The sequence below is a fragment of the Chiloscyllium plagiosum genome, unplaced genomic scaffold (assembly GCF_037043375.1).
Source record: "Chiloscyllium plagiosum isolate Xiang-an unplaced genomic scaffold, Cpla_swu_hap1 HiC_scaffold_2, whole genome shotgun sequence".
Lineage (NCBI taxonomy): Eukaryota > Metazoa > Chordata > Chondrichthyes > Orectolobiformes > Hemiscylliidae > Chiloscyllium > Chiloscyllium plagiosum.
In genome coordinates this window covers 138,652,996-138,665,145 of record NW_028270140.1, presented here as the reverse complement: position 1 = coordinate 138,665,145, position 12,150 = coordinate 138,652,996, and the positions used below count along the sequence as shown (strand labels likewise).

Genomic DNA, 12,150 nt, shown 5'->3' with positions numbered 1-12,150 from the left:
GCTCTGAGGAGGACAATTCCAGCTCTCCCTGTCTTTCCACACAACTGAAGTCTGTCACACCTTGTGTCATTCTGGGAAATCTACACTTCATCTTCTTAACTATGATAGTCACCAGACCATAGTGACGAGAGGTTGTAAAGAGATACAAAGGGGAAGCTCTTAAATGGGGCATATGTCTGAATACCATAGTGTGAAAATTGCTCCAGAAAATATTACCAGGTGGACAGTTAACACATGACTATAACATTCTAAGCTGAAGATGGAAGTTCAAGGTTAGTATTGGAAGTCTCTACTATGCTTGTGGGCAAAGGGATGTTGTCTAAACACAAAATATGGCTGGAATAATTTCAACACCCATGCACAATTCTATCCTATTATACTTGCTAAAGCATAACACAATTAGCATTCATCCAAAATAATTTATTGCAAAGTAAAATTATTTCTGTGCACGTCACTGGGTCTTTTGCAAATGTGACTATGCTTTCTTGACAGCAAGGGTCTTTGTCCATGTGGCACCTTCCCAATCTCAGCCATTAAGTGAAGGGTGACACAGGGCAAGGGAACCAAAAATATTACCAGCCTGATAAAAGGGGTTGAAGCATTAAAAACCAAAATGACTTGGCAGGCTTGCGCACCTAGTGGAGCGGATCAAGTCCTTTGGCAGCTGGGATCAGGGTCAGCAACAGCCTGTTTGCACAGTGTGAATTATGATGCACAATCTAATCCCACTGTGAAAGTGTCATCTAGCAAGCAACTGGCAACAGACACGATTGCTGCATGGATACATCTTGAGAAAAATAAGCTGCAGCTATGTGTGAGCATCGTTAGTTATCAGTCGCAAATCTCCACTGCCAGAAAACCCATTGCATTATGAGATTGAAGGTATCAGAAATAAATAAATGGTCACCACTGAACTGCTCTTCAAAATGTGTGGTAGCAACACAATGGTGCTGTAGGTGACAACACTGAATATCGCAGAGTCTCCTGCTTGTGCAGTGTGATTATTATTGTTGCCCGCGCTCAAATCAACAATTCCTGCACCACTGGATGGGAGCATCATGGAGTCACTGAATTAAGCTGCACAGCAGTCAGTCTGTCGGCCTATTGTGCTGATGCCAGCTCTTTCAAAGACTAAATCTGCTCTCAACTCCCTATAAAGACTTGACATCCTTAACAGGACATTTAACCATTTTCTGTAAAGGTTCAGCTTTATTTACACTATTTTAAAAGTCATTCTCGGCACATGTGCATTGTAGAAAATGTCAGAATGTATTGCCCATTGTTAAGTGGCTTTGTGCAACCTAAAAGGGAGGTGATGGCCTAGTGGTATTATAGCTGGACTGTTAATCCAGAGACTGAGGTAGGCACCTGGGTTTGAATCTCACCACGGCAGATGGTGAAATTTTAATTGTATAAAAATCTGAAGTTAGGAGTCTGATGATGACCATAATAAAGTACATCTGGTTCACTCATGTCCTTTACGGAAGGATACTGCCATCCTTACCTGGTCTGCCCTACAATGTGACTCCAGACCCACTGCAATGCGGTTGACTCTTAACTGCCCTCTGGCTAATTAGGGATGGGCAAGAAATGGTGGCCTAGCCAGTGACACCCTCATCCTGTGAATGAATTAAAAAAAGGCTTGTGGGCCTACTTCAGATGTTATTCCAGAGTCAGTCATCTTGATCTGGGATAAAAGTCACTCCTTTTCTTTATATTTATTAATAAGATGTTAGCTGGAACAGCATTTATTGCCCAGAGAGCAGCTAAGCACTAACTACGATGCTGTGAGTCTGGAGTTACAGGTAGGGCAGATTTCCCTCCCTCAAGAACGTTGGTTGCCAGAGAAAGGGTCAGATTTCCTCCAGCAAGTAAATTACTGAATCAGTGGGGGTTTTTGTTTTTAACAGCAAACCTCAGCTCCATGGCCACTTCAACTGAAAGCCACATACTTCTGGAAATTGAAAAAGAACGCAAGTTTGAATTCTCAAATGTCCATGGCAGGATTAGAACTTGTGTTCTGTGGATTAGCAGCCCTGTTACCAGTGCTAAACCTAGCACCTTTGGAGGAGGGAAGAGGTGGGATGGGGAGCGTGACGTAAGGGGCAAAGGAAATAGATCAGCTACAGGGTACACAAACAGTATGCTGTTAAAATCATGACTCGGAGATGCTGGTGTTGGACTGGGGTGTACAAAGTTCAAAATCACACAACACCAGGTTATAGTCCAACAGGTTTAATTGGAAGCACTAGCTTTCGGAGCGACGCTCCTTCATCAGGTGATTGTGGAGGGCTCGATCGTAACACAGAATTTATAGCAAAAATTTGCAGTGTGATGTAACTGAAATTATACATTGAAGAATTGATTGTCTGTTAAGCCTTTCATCTGTTAGAATACAGTGATAGTTTCACTTCTTTCATGTGTAAATCACAAAACCCTTTTTTTAACAGCTAACCCGAGCGTGCAATTTAAAAAAAAGGGTTTTGTGATTTTTGACTTTTTTCTCAACAACTTTGGTTTTTTTTGCTGTGCCTGTATGTCAAACATGAGGAGATCTCTCCAAGCAAGCAAGTTGGAGAAGACTTGCTGTGTCATAGTCATAGGTGTCTAAAACACAGAAAGAAACCCTTTGGACTGTCAAGTCAGCAATGGTTAAAAGACAAGCATCTAACTATTCGAATGCTCTTCTCCAATACTTGGCCCATAGCCTTGTATGTCTTGGCATTGCAATTAAAGGAGCTGAATATAAGTTGCCATTTTCTACAACATGTGCAGAACTTAATACCAGTTTTTACTGTGCAACAATAGATCTAAATCATAGTTAAACATATAACCCACTTATGGCCAAGATTCCTCAACAATTCAAGTCATCTAAATGGTTGCCATCCAGATTATGTACAAACACAGGGAAAACTCCAAGTTGCATTTCTCCTCAACAATGCAATGTAGTTTTGCCTAGAAATGTCCTCCTTTAATTCTGAGGTGGTTCAGGTAAAATTTAATGTATATACAATACTGCTGCTTTGAGCATTGCTAGTAAATAAACAGATTGAATGGAGCTCCAGCTGCTTCTCCGGAGATTGTCTTCTGTGACAGAGAATCAATTATCATATTGTTGAAGTCAATAAGTTTATCCCACAGTCAAAAAAAGCCATCCAGCATCACTTTTCACTGCAGTTGTAAATCCAGTTAACGGGGATTTATATCTGTCTCCATTGGAAAATAAATAGCTATTCAGACATTTCCTATCGATTTGACTTCATTCACATTGGAGTTTATGTAGATATTCATGGGCTAAAGCAACACTAATGAGGTGAACTAAGATCTTCATTGTACCGTCAATGAGTCGGTCACGCCATATCTAAAGGCTGACAATGGTCATAGTTTTGTACTCACCATAGCAATGACGGCTGCTCCCGCTCCAGCCAGGGCCACAATGAACAAATGGAATGTCATGTTCAACTAGGAAAAAATAACGAGATGGTATGAGACACTCATTCTGCAGATAGTCAGGAAAGTGAAAATCTAGTGAAAACATAACTGAGCCTGCGCCACTTCTGGCTCATTGAGCAATCTCATCAAATATATTTGGCAATATAATCAGCCAATTTAATGAAAGACCCCTCCCATCCTGGCTATACCTCTTTCCCTTCTTATGAGAAAGACTATAATGTTTATCTTTTTAGCTTTATTTCTTATTTTCCTCACTTGTATTGATACAATGTATATCTGTTACATAGTGTAACTTTCTTATCTTTATTTTCTCTGTTTTTGTGCCTAAGGTATGAACCTAGGTACTTTGTACCTAAGATGGCATTAAGTGCTGACCACATTGTACACTTTTCACAGTGCTCCTGTTCTTTGTAACTTCAGTGCACATGACAATGCATCCAATTCTAATTTTAATTCTTCCATCACGCAGAAGAAACAAAAGTGTGAAAACATGTACCTACAGACTCAAGACCAGTTGCTTCCCCATTAACATCAGACCTCTCAAAGGTGAAAGTTGATCTCTCTCTGCACCTTCTCAGTGACTCGAACATTATATTCTGCATTTTGTTCTAAAAACCCAATGCACTGATGTATGGTATGACCTGCTTGAACAGCATGCAAAACAATGTTTTCATTATATTTCAAAACACGTGACAATAATAAATCTAATCGCATCAAATCAAAATTGGCCCGATTTGCTTCATTAAAGGAATCAATGTAGCAGCAACTTAACAATAGGGATGCTATAGAACCATTGTGAGCCAAATCACTTTGTAGAATTTCAATACCCACTTAGCTTTCAAACCCAGACTTATTCTCAACCATTCAAAATATATTTGGTATAGTCTTGACTGTCCTGCTCTTTTGCTGCTAAGCCAGGGTTGATGCCCAGGACGAGGGTTAACTCAGCTGGCTGGACAGTTGGTGAATAACAGAATGAGCTCAATTTCCACACTGGCTGAGTTCACCATAGAAGTCCTGCCCTTGTCCCTCATTCGAGGCAAGGTATTCCTTAGGTTATACTCACCACCAGTCAGCTCTGTCTATTGAGAGAGAGCAGCCCTATGGTTACTTTATTCTTTTGAAATTAAATCTGACAGGGTCATCAAGAAACTTGCACTGGCTCAGACTGAACAGTAACGCTAACTTCCCATCCCTCTCTCTCATTAACCTCCCCTAACCTTTGGTCATGTGACTCCAGTGAAATGGAACAAAAGTGACATTCCAACAGGTAGGTGCATAATTGCAGGCTCATGTTCATGAGAGACTGGAAGGAAAGAGTGTGTGTGTGTGTGTGAGAAAGTATTTTCAAATGTTTTCTCATCTTACTCACGGAGGTTGTATTTAGAAAAAAAGATGAAAAGCTACTTTTCAGCAGGTATCTTTGATATAAATCAATTTGATAGCAGCCATACAGAAATGTCATGCTGACTTTCATCAAGAATAGATTGCGTGTAGTAGACTCTTTTGAATGGCTTTGACTGGGAAACATTAATGCTTTAGATTTCACTCTACTCATGGACTTGCTCAGTTCACAATTCTTAGTCGATATGTCTATTTACAACTTGCAGAGTGTAAGAAAAGGAATAGGATATTCAGCCCCTTCAAGGCTGTTATGTTAATCAATAAGCTCATGGTTGACTTGCAACCTAACTCCACAACCAACGCTGTCCCAGTATCCACTAAAACCAAAGCTAACAAAACTATCAAGCACAGTTTTACAATTACCAATTGATTTCTATTAACTGCCACTTGCAGAAGAGAGTTCTGAACATCTATTACAGTTTATTGCATAGAAATAATTCTTATCTTTCTTCCTGTAAGACTGGACTCTAATGTTTATACTTTGCACCTCCTCCCTCGGTCATAGTCCTAAAACCCATTACCTAATGGAAATAGGTATTCTCTGTCTTAGCTGTTCCCTTCCATATCTTGAAAATTAATCAAATTGATTTCTGACATTCTGAAATACACAATTATAAAGCAGTAGTTTGTATAATATTGCCTGTAACTTATCCATTGGATTCCAGGTATCATTCCAGCAAATCTACACTGCACCCCCTATATTGCTAATATATCTTTCCTAATGTGTAGTTCACAAAACCACACACATGTATTGTCTAATCAGAACTCTATGCAGCTGAGTCATGACTTTTAGCCTCTTCTGATCTAATCCTCTCGATATAAAGGTCAGCATTCCATTTGTTTCTATGATTACTTTCTGAATCTTTTCATTACATTGTAATGAACTATGCACACGGACACCCAAATTGCTTTGGTCCCTCTATTACTTTTAGCATTTCATCATTTAGGATATATTCTATCATGTTGAAGTTTAAAGTGGATTATTTTGCTATATTGAAATCCATTTGCCACAATTTTGATCACTTTCCTGAATCTAGCACTTTCTTCATTTTGCTTTGCTTCCAACTGTAATGTGAAGCTAACTAACCTATCTATATGCCATCAGCAAAACTGGATATGTGACTTTCAATCCCGTAATCTAAATTGATAGTAAGTGTGGTGACTACTGAGGTCCCTGCTGATCACCAGTGATTGTGTCACTATCAGTTAAGGTAACTTCCCATGATCTCCACTCCCTGCCACTTAACCAATTTCTTTATCATATACCCAAAGGCTGAGTCAAAGAATTAGGTCTTAAAGGACATAATTTGGAGAGTGTCCTTGAAGGGAGCAAAAACTGCCCAGCAACGTTCTTCTGATATTTGCTACTCCCACCCATTTGGCTATTGTATCTGCACTGGCTCTCCATATGGGCTTAATTGTGAGTGCCATTCTCACGTTTTTTCCTCATAATTCTATATGTTGTTGCTACTCAAATAATCATCTAATATTCTCTTGAATGCTTCAGCTAGAACTTGATTCTACTGCACTTCTAGGCAATGCATTTCAGAACCTAACTAGATTACATTTGTTTCTTTTGCAAATTACTTTAAATCTGTGTCCTATTGTTCTTGACCCTTCCATGAGTACAGTTGCTCTCTAGTTGCTCCATCTAGATGCCTCATGACTTTTGAAACTTCTTTTAAATCTCCTTTCCAAGGAAAACATTCAAACTTTACAATCTTTCTTCATAACTGAAGTTTCTTGCTCCTGGAATCATTCTCATCTACTTCTTCTGTACTGTTTCCAAAGTGTCCACGTCCATCCTGAAGTGTGGTGTCCAAAAACTGTACACAATACTTTGGCTGAGATCTAATTCATGTCTTATGTAAGTTCATCAAATACCTCTGCTTTTTATTTTACACTTTAATTAATAAAGTTATGGAGGTGATGATGTTGGATTGGGGTGGACAAGGTCAGAAGTCACACAACACCAGGTTATAGTTCAAGAGGTTTATTTTAAGATGAAGGGGCAGCGCTCCAAAAGCTTGTGACTTCAAATGAACCTGGTGAACGTGTGACCTTTGACCTTAATTAATAAAACCAAGGACACTGTGTGCTGTATTAATTAATCTCTCCACCTGCTATGCCATCTTTAATGAATTATGGACCTTTACTGCTATGTCTGTCTGCTGTCACACACTCTTTAGTGTAATAACCTTTATTTTGTACTCTCCATGTTATTTGGACCAACCTATGTCATTTTGCACTTCTCCACATTGAAAGTCACCCATTTGACCAACCTGTCTTCTCCACCAACTTGCCAATGCCCTATGAAGTTCTACGCATCCCCCTCAAAGTTAACAATGTTCCCAACTTTTGTATCATCCACAAATTTTGTAGTTATTTTCTTTACACCAAGATCTAGGTCAGTGATATGTATCAGGGGAAAAAAAATTGACCCCTGGGAATTCCACTGCAGACTATTATTCTGTTTCTTATCACTCCTATAGCCAATTTTGTATCCTTGTTGCTATTGACACTCTAAAAGATTGAGTACTAACTTTGCTAATCCATCTGTACATTACACTGTATCAAATACCATCTGGAAATCCATATACAAAACCTAAACAGCACTGGGGTCATCAAACCTCTCTCTTACCTCTAGCAAGTTAATTAAACACGATTTTCCCTTAGGAAATTCCTGCTGGTTCTCTCTAAGTAATTTGCATTTGTCAATATGACTATTAATTCCATCCAAAATTATTGATTGTAGAAGTTTCCCTACCATCAAAGTTGAACTTATTAACAATAATTGCCTTACCAACTCTTGTGAAAAATGTGCGATGTTTGTAGATCTCTAGGCTTTGACGCCATTTCTGAAACTAAAGAAGTCTGAAAAATTATGACCAATACCTCTGCAATTCCCACATTCACTTACTTCAGTATCCTGGAATGCATCTCATCTGCCCAGGTGCCTTGGTAACTTTTCATACTATCCATTACCCTTTTGTTACCAATTCTGAACATTTTTAGTGACAGATGTTCCTCCTCTATATAACATTTGCTTCTTTGATAAAGACAGATGCAATCTATTCAATTAATACCTCAGCCATGCCTCTTGTTTCTATGTTTCAGTCTCCTTTTTGGTCTCTCATTGGTATTATGGACCAGGCCAGATTCCGTTAAACCATTTCAAGATAGCCCACCCTAACTTTGCAAGTTGTTTTAAGCAGGTGTTAGGTGGATTTTCCAGGAGCGATGCAGTTGGCCAAACCACTTAGTTTTAAACAAAACAGGATTTAATTACAAGATTACCGAAAGCAACACAAACAAAAGAGAACAAAATACCAAATTAGATTAGGTTACTTTACAGTGTGGAAACAGGCCCTTCGGCCCAACAAGTCCACACCGACCCGCAAACCACCCATACCCCTACATTTACCCCTTACCTAACACTACGGACAATTTAGCATGGCCAATTCACCTGACCTGCACATCTTTGGACTGTGGGAGGAAACCCACTCAGACATAGGGAGAATGTGCAAACTCCACACAGTCAGTTGCCTGAGGCGGGAATTGAACCCGGGTCTCTGGCGCTGTGAGGCAGCAGTGCTAACCACTGTGCCACCGTGCCGCCCAAATAACTTAACCTATCTGAAAACCCAACAGATTATACCAATTTGAGGATGCTGTTCCTAATACTTGCAACAATCCATATAAACACTCCTTGGCACAAAAGGTAGAATCAAACACAGGGTCTTACAGAAGAGAAGTCAGAGAGAGGGAGTGTCAGCATGGACCTGCTTCTTTGGGTCCAGCAGCTTCATAATTGTCCAACTGCATTCATTGAATGGCCAGACCAAACCAAACCGGAGAAAATCTGAGCTGGAAGAACTGACCACTCCCCTTTCATTGTACAAATATTTTTTTTTAAACTTGAAAGCCTTTTTTCTGGAGGCAGTATCTGTTGGCTATAATCAAATTGGCCCTAAAACCCTTCAAACTTATACTTTTTCAAGTCTCTGTCTTTTATGACATCTCTGAAAGAAAAAGCCAAGGACACCATGACCTTGTTAAAGGAGCATCATCATTACAATGGCCTTATTCCTCCTTTACCAAATGTTTCCAAACTATGTGCTTCTACAATCATTTTGGATTCCCTTTTATTTTAATTGCCGGTTTCTTCTCATAATTCCTCTTTGCGTTTGCTATTTGTTCTTTATCTCCCTTGCAAAGGCGGGTGGCATGGTAGCACAGTGGTTAGCACTGCTGCCTCACAGCGCCAGAGCTCCGGGTTCAATTCCCGCCTCAGGCGACTGACTGTGGGGAGTTTGCACATTCTCCCCGTGTCTGCGTGGGTTTTCTCCCACAGTCCAAAGATGTGCAGGTTAGGTGAATTGGCCATGTTAAATTGCCCGTAGTGTTAGGTGAAGGAGTAAATGTAGGGGAATGGGGCTGGGTGGGTTGTGGGTCGGTGTGGACTTGTTGGGCTGAAGGGCCTGTTTCCACACTGTAAGTAATCTAAAGAATATACTGTATTCTTTAACCTGTCATTAACATCTTTCTTCTCCCTTTTCTTAATTTCGATCTCCTTTTACATCCAAGGAGCTCTATATTTATTTGCCCTAAAGTTCTCTTTTAAAGGAATTTACCTTGGCTGTGCCCAAAACATCTCCTATTTGAGCGCAACTTTTCCCACCAATCTTTGGGTTCTGTCTATCCAGTCCAACTGGTTTTGCCCCATGGAAGTCAATTCTCCTATAGTTAATTATTCTTCCTCTGGATTGTTTATTGTTGTTTTCCATTGTCTTCTGAAAGCTTACGATATATTCATCAGTATCCCCAAAATGTTCTCCCACTGACATGTTCTACTTGTCCACTCCATTGCAAAAAAAAAACAGGTTGAGCAGTGCCGCTTTCCAGATAGGCTTGGTCACATTTCCACCATGGAAAATTCTCCAGAGTACAACCTCAGAATACTTACCCCTCTTTGTCCTTTAAACTATCACCTACCATACCTACACTAATTTTGGAAAATTAAAGTGCCTCATTCTAATTAATCTCTAATGTTTGTGCTTCTCTAAGTAGTTCCTTGCAATTTGTTACTCTACATCCCTCTCAGTGGCTGGTCATCGATAGAGTACAACATACAATTTAATTGCACCTGTTTTGTTCCTAGGCTCTATCCAAATCAATTCTGTATTTGACCCTCTGAAACATTCGCATTTTTCAGCAGCAAGATCCTCTCCTTAGACATTATTGTCACCTCTTTCATTTTCTTTCTTCTCTGCTTACACTGTGACCAAGAATGACCACAAATTTCTGCTCTCATGTCATTGTTATATCCATAACATCATAATTCCATTTAGCAATCTGCACCTGTAACTTTCCCAGTTTTATTTATTATATTCTATAAATTCATATCGACGCATTGCGAATATGATTTATAATGTTTAATTTCTCCCTTATTCCAGTTTCACCTGTTAACTTACCATTCTCTATTCAAGTTTCTCACAGAATCTGAAGTGGCTTAAATTCCCAATCATTTCAAGTTAAAGAAAGGTCTGCAGCTTTCATTAAAGGTAAAAGGAAATACTAGCTGCTGAAGTTAATTGAATAGCAGTGTTGCTTCAAGAGAAGATATTAATCATCTATCTGTACATTTGCAAAAGGCTCCATTGCTTAGATGTCCCAAGGTCTGACTGCTGAGCATGTTATGAATGCTTTGACTGAGTTTCTCAACATACAGAACCACTTGTCTCAACAGAGATTGATCTTCATAATTTGGTTTATTGTTTAAAAGATCACTTGAATGGTTATCTGCCTTTCAGGTGGTCAGTAAAACAGATTTGTCATTGTTATTACAAGAAATTGAACAATTCATTGATGATTAATTGATTGATTGTCACGTGTACTGAAGTACAGTGAAAGGCTTTGTTTATGAGCAGTACAAGCAGATCATAGTAAGTGAGGGTATACAGATCAAAAAGACTTGACAGAGGCACACAGATTACATTGCAGAAAGCATGCGCTAGGCGCAATCGGCATTAGCATGATCAGCATTATTTGAGGCTAGAGAGTCCATTCATCAGTCTAATAACGGCCGGGAAGGAGCTGTTCCTGAACCTGCTGGTGCATGCATTCAGGCTTCAGTATTATCTGCCTAACAGAAGAGTTCATGGGAATTATACTTCTATGAATTGACTTTATGGAGGAGTTTTTCATTATGAAGCACATTTGAGTGAGAGCTCCATTAGGTTATGAGACATTTTTGAATCTGCACTTGTGTGGCTCCTGATATCTGTCTATATTGTGTCAATATTATATAATAGAGAATATATGGAGAATGTACAATGACATAGATGTAACATGAGGGAAGTCAGGGACAATGGAGGGGGAATAGGAATTAAGTGGGACTAGGGAGGAATGAGGGGTGGAATGGAAGGGGCATTGGCACATGGAGTGTCAGGTATTATGGGTGATGAAGACAAGAAAGCCTACCAGCTTTTAATTCAACTGCATTAAAGTCTCAAAGAAGTGAGATGGGCCTATTAACTTGTCCATTTTGGCTCTCGCATGTTTCTGTTGTTGCTCTCAAACTACCTCCATAAGAGACAGGTCTGACTCTATCCTTCCTTGGTCTTTCCAGGACAAAAATGGCATACTGTGGATATTTTAAAGGAGGGGAGTGGACTAAGTCAAGACATTCCTGCCCTAAACATCCCAGTGCTTTGACAAAAATCCCAGCTTAGCCCAGAGCTATCTCTCAAAATTGGACATGGAGCAACCTTGACAGATATGTAATCCAGAGTAAAATGCCTTACACTTGGTTTAGGCCATGCTAGTAATGTAAACATCCAAGCCCATGTAACAGAGTCGAAATGTGAACATTGCTGCCTGGTGGCCAGAGCACACAACTGCATTGATGGCTAATTTCAGTGGAAAACAAAAGTGTGATGAACAATCAGAACAGGAAATGAACTTTCTGGAAGCTTGCAAAGCCAAAGTCCCATGATTTTTTAAAATTTTTTATCTGCAGTAATATGAAATGGTACAGCCAAAATCCCTAAATATACATCAATGATCAAGCAGTTCATGCATACGGAATTTTCAGCAGAATTCAATTCTGCAAGTCAGTACCCCAGTCTACAAACTCAGAACTTGACTTACATCATTAGATTGACAAAGTTTGCTGAAGTTCTCATTCAAAGTGCAGACCATCTTCTGCTCATGAATAGGCACAATACCTGAAACAGAAAGCTCTGTTAATCAACCATGGTTAAGAATCCACAGCCATCCTACAGATTTTCA

General features: G+C 39.5%; 1 protein-coding gene across 1 annotated transcript in view; it reads right to left on the bottom strand.

Moving 5' to 3' along the window:
• The window catches only part of LOC122557223 (proteolipid protein DM beta), a 234,025-nt gene that overhangs the window by 16,217 nt on the left and 205,658 nt on the right, over positions 1-12,150 (bottom strand). Inside the window, exons 5-6 of the mRNA XM_043704677.2 lie at positions 12,010-12,086; positions 3,397-3,462 (exon numbers count right to left, since the gene is read on the bottom strand). Coding sequence (XP_043560612.1) covers positions 3,397-3,462; positions 12,010-12,086 — 143 coding nt within the window. The remainder of the gene's footprint in view (positions 1-3,396; positions 3,463-12,009; positions 12,087-12,150) is intronic.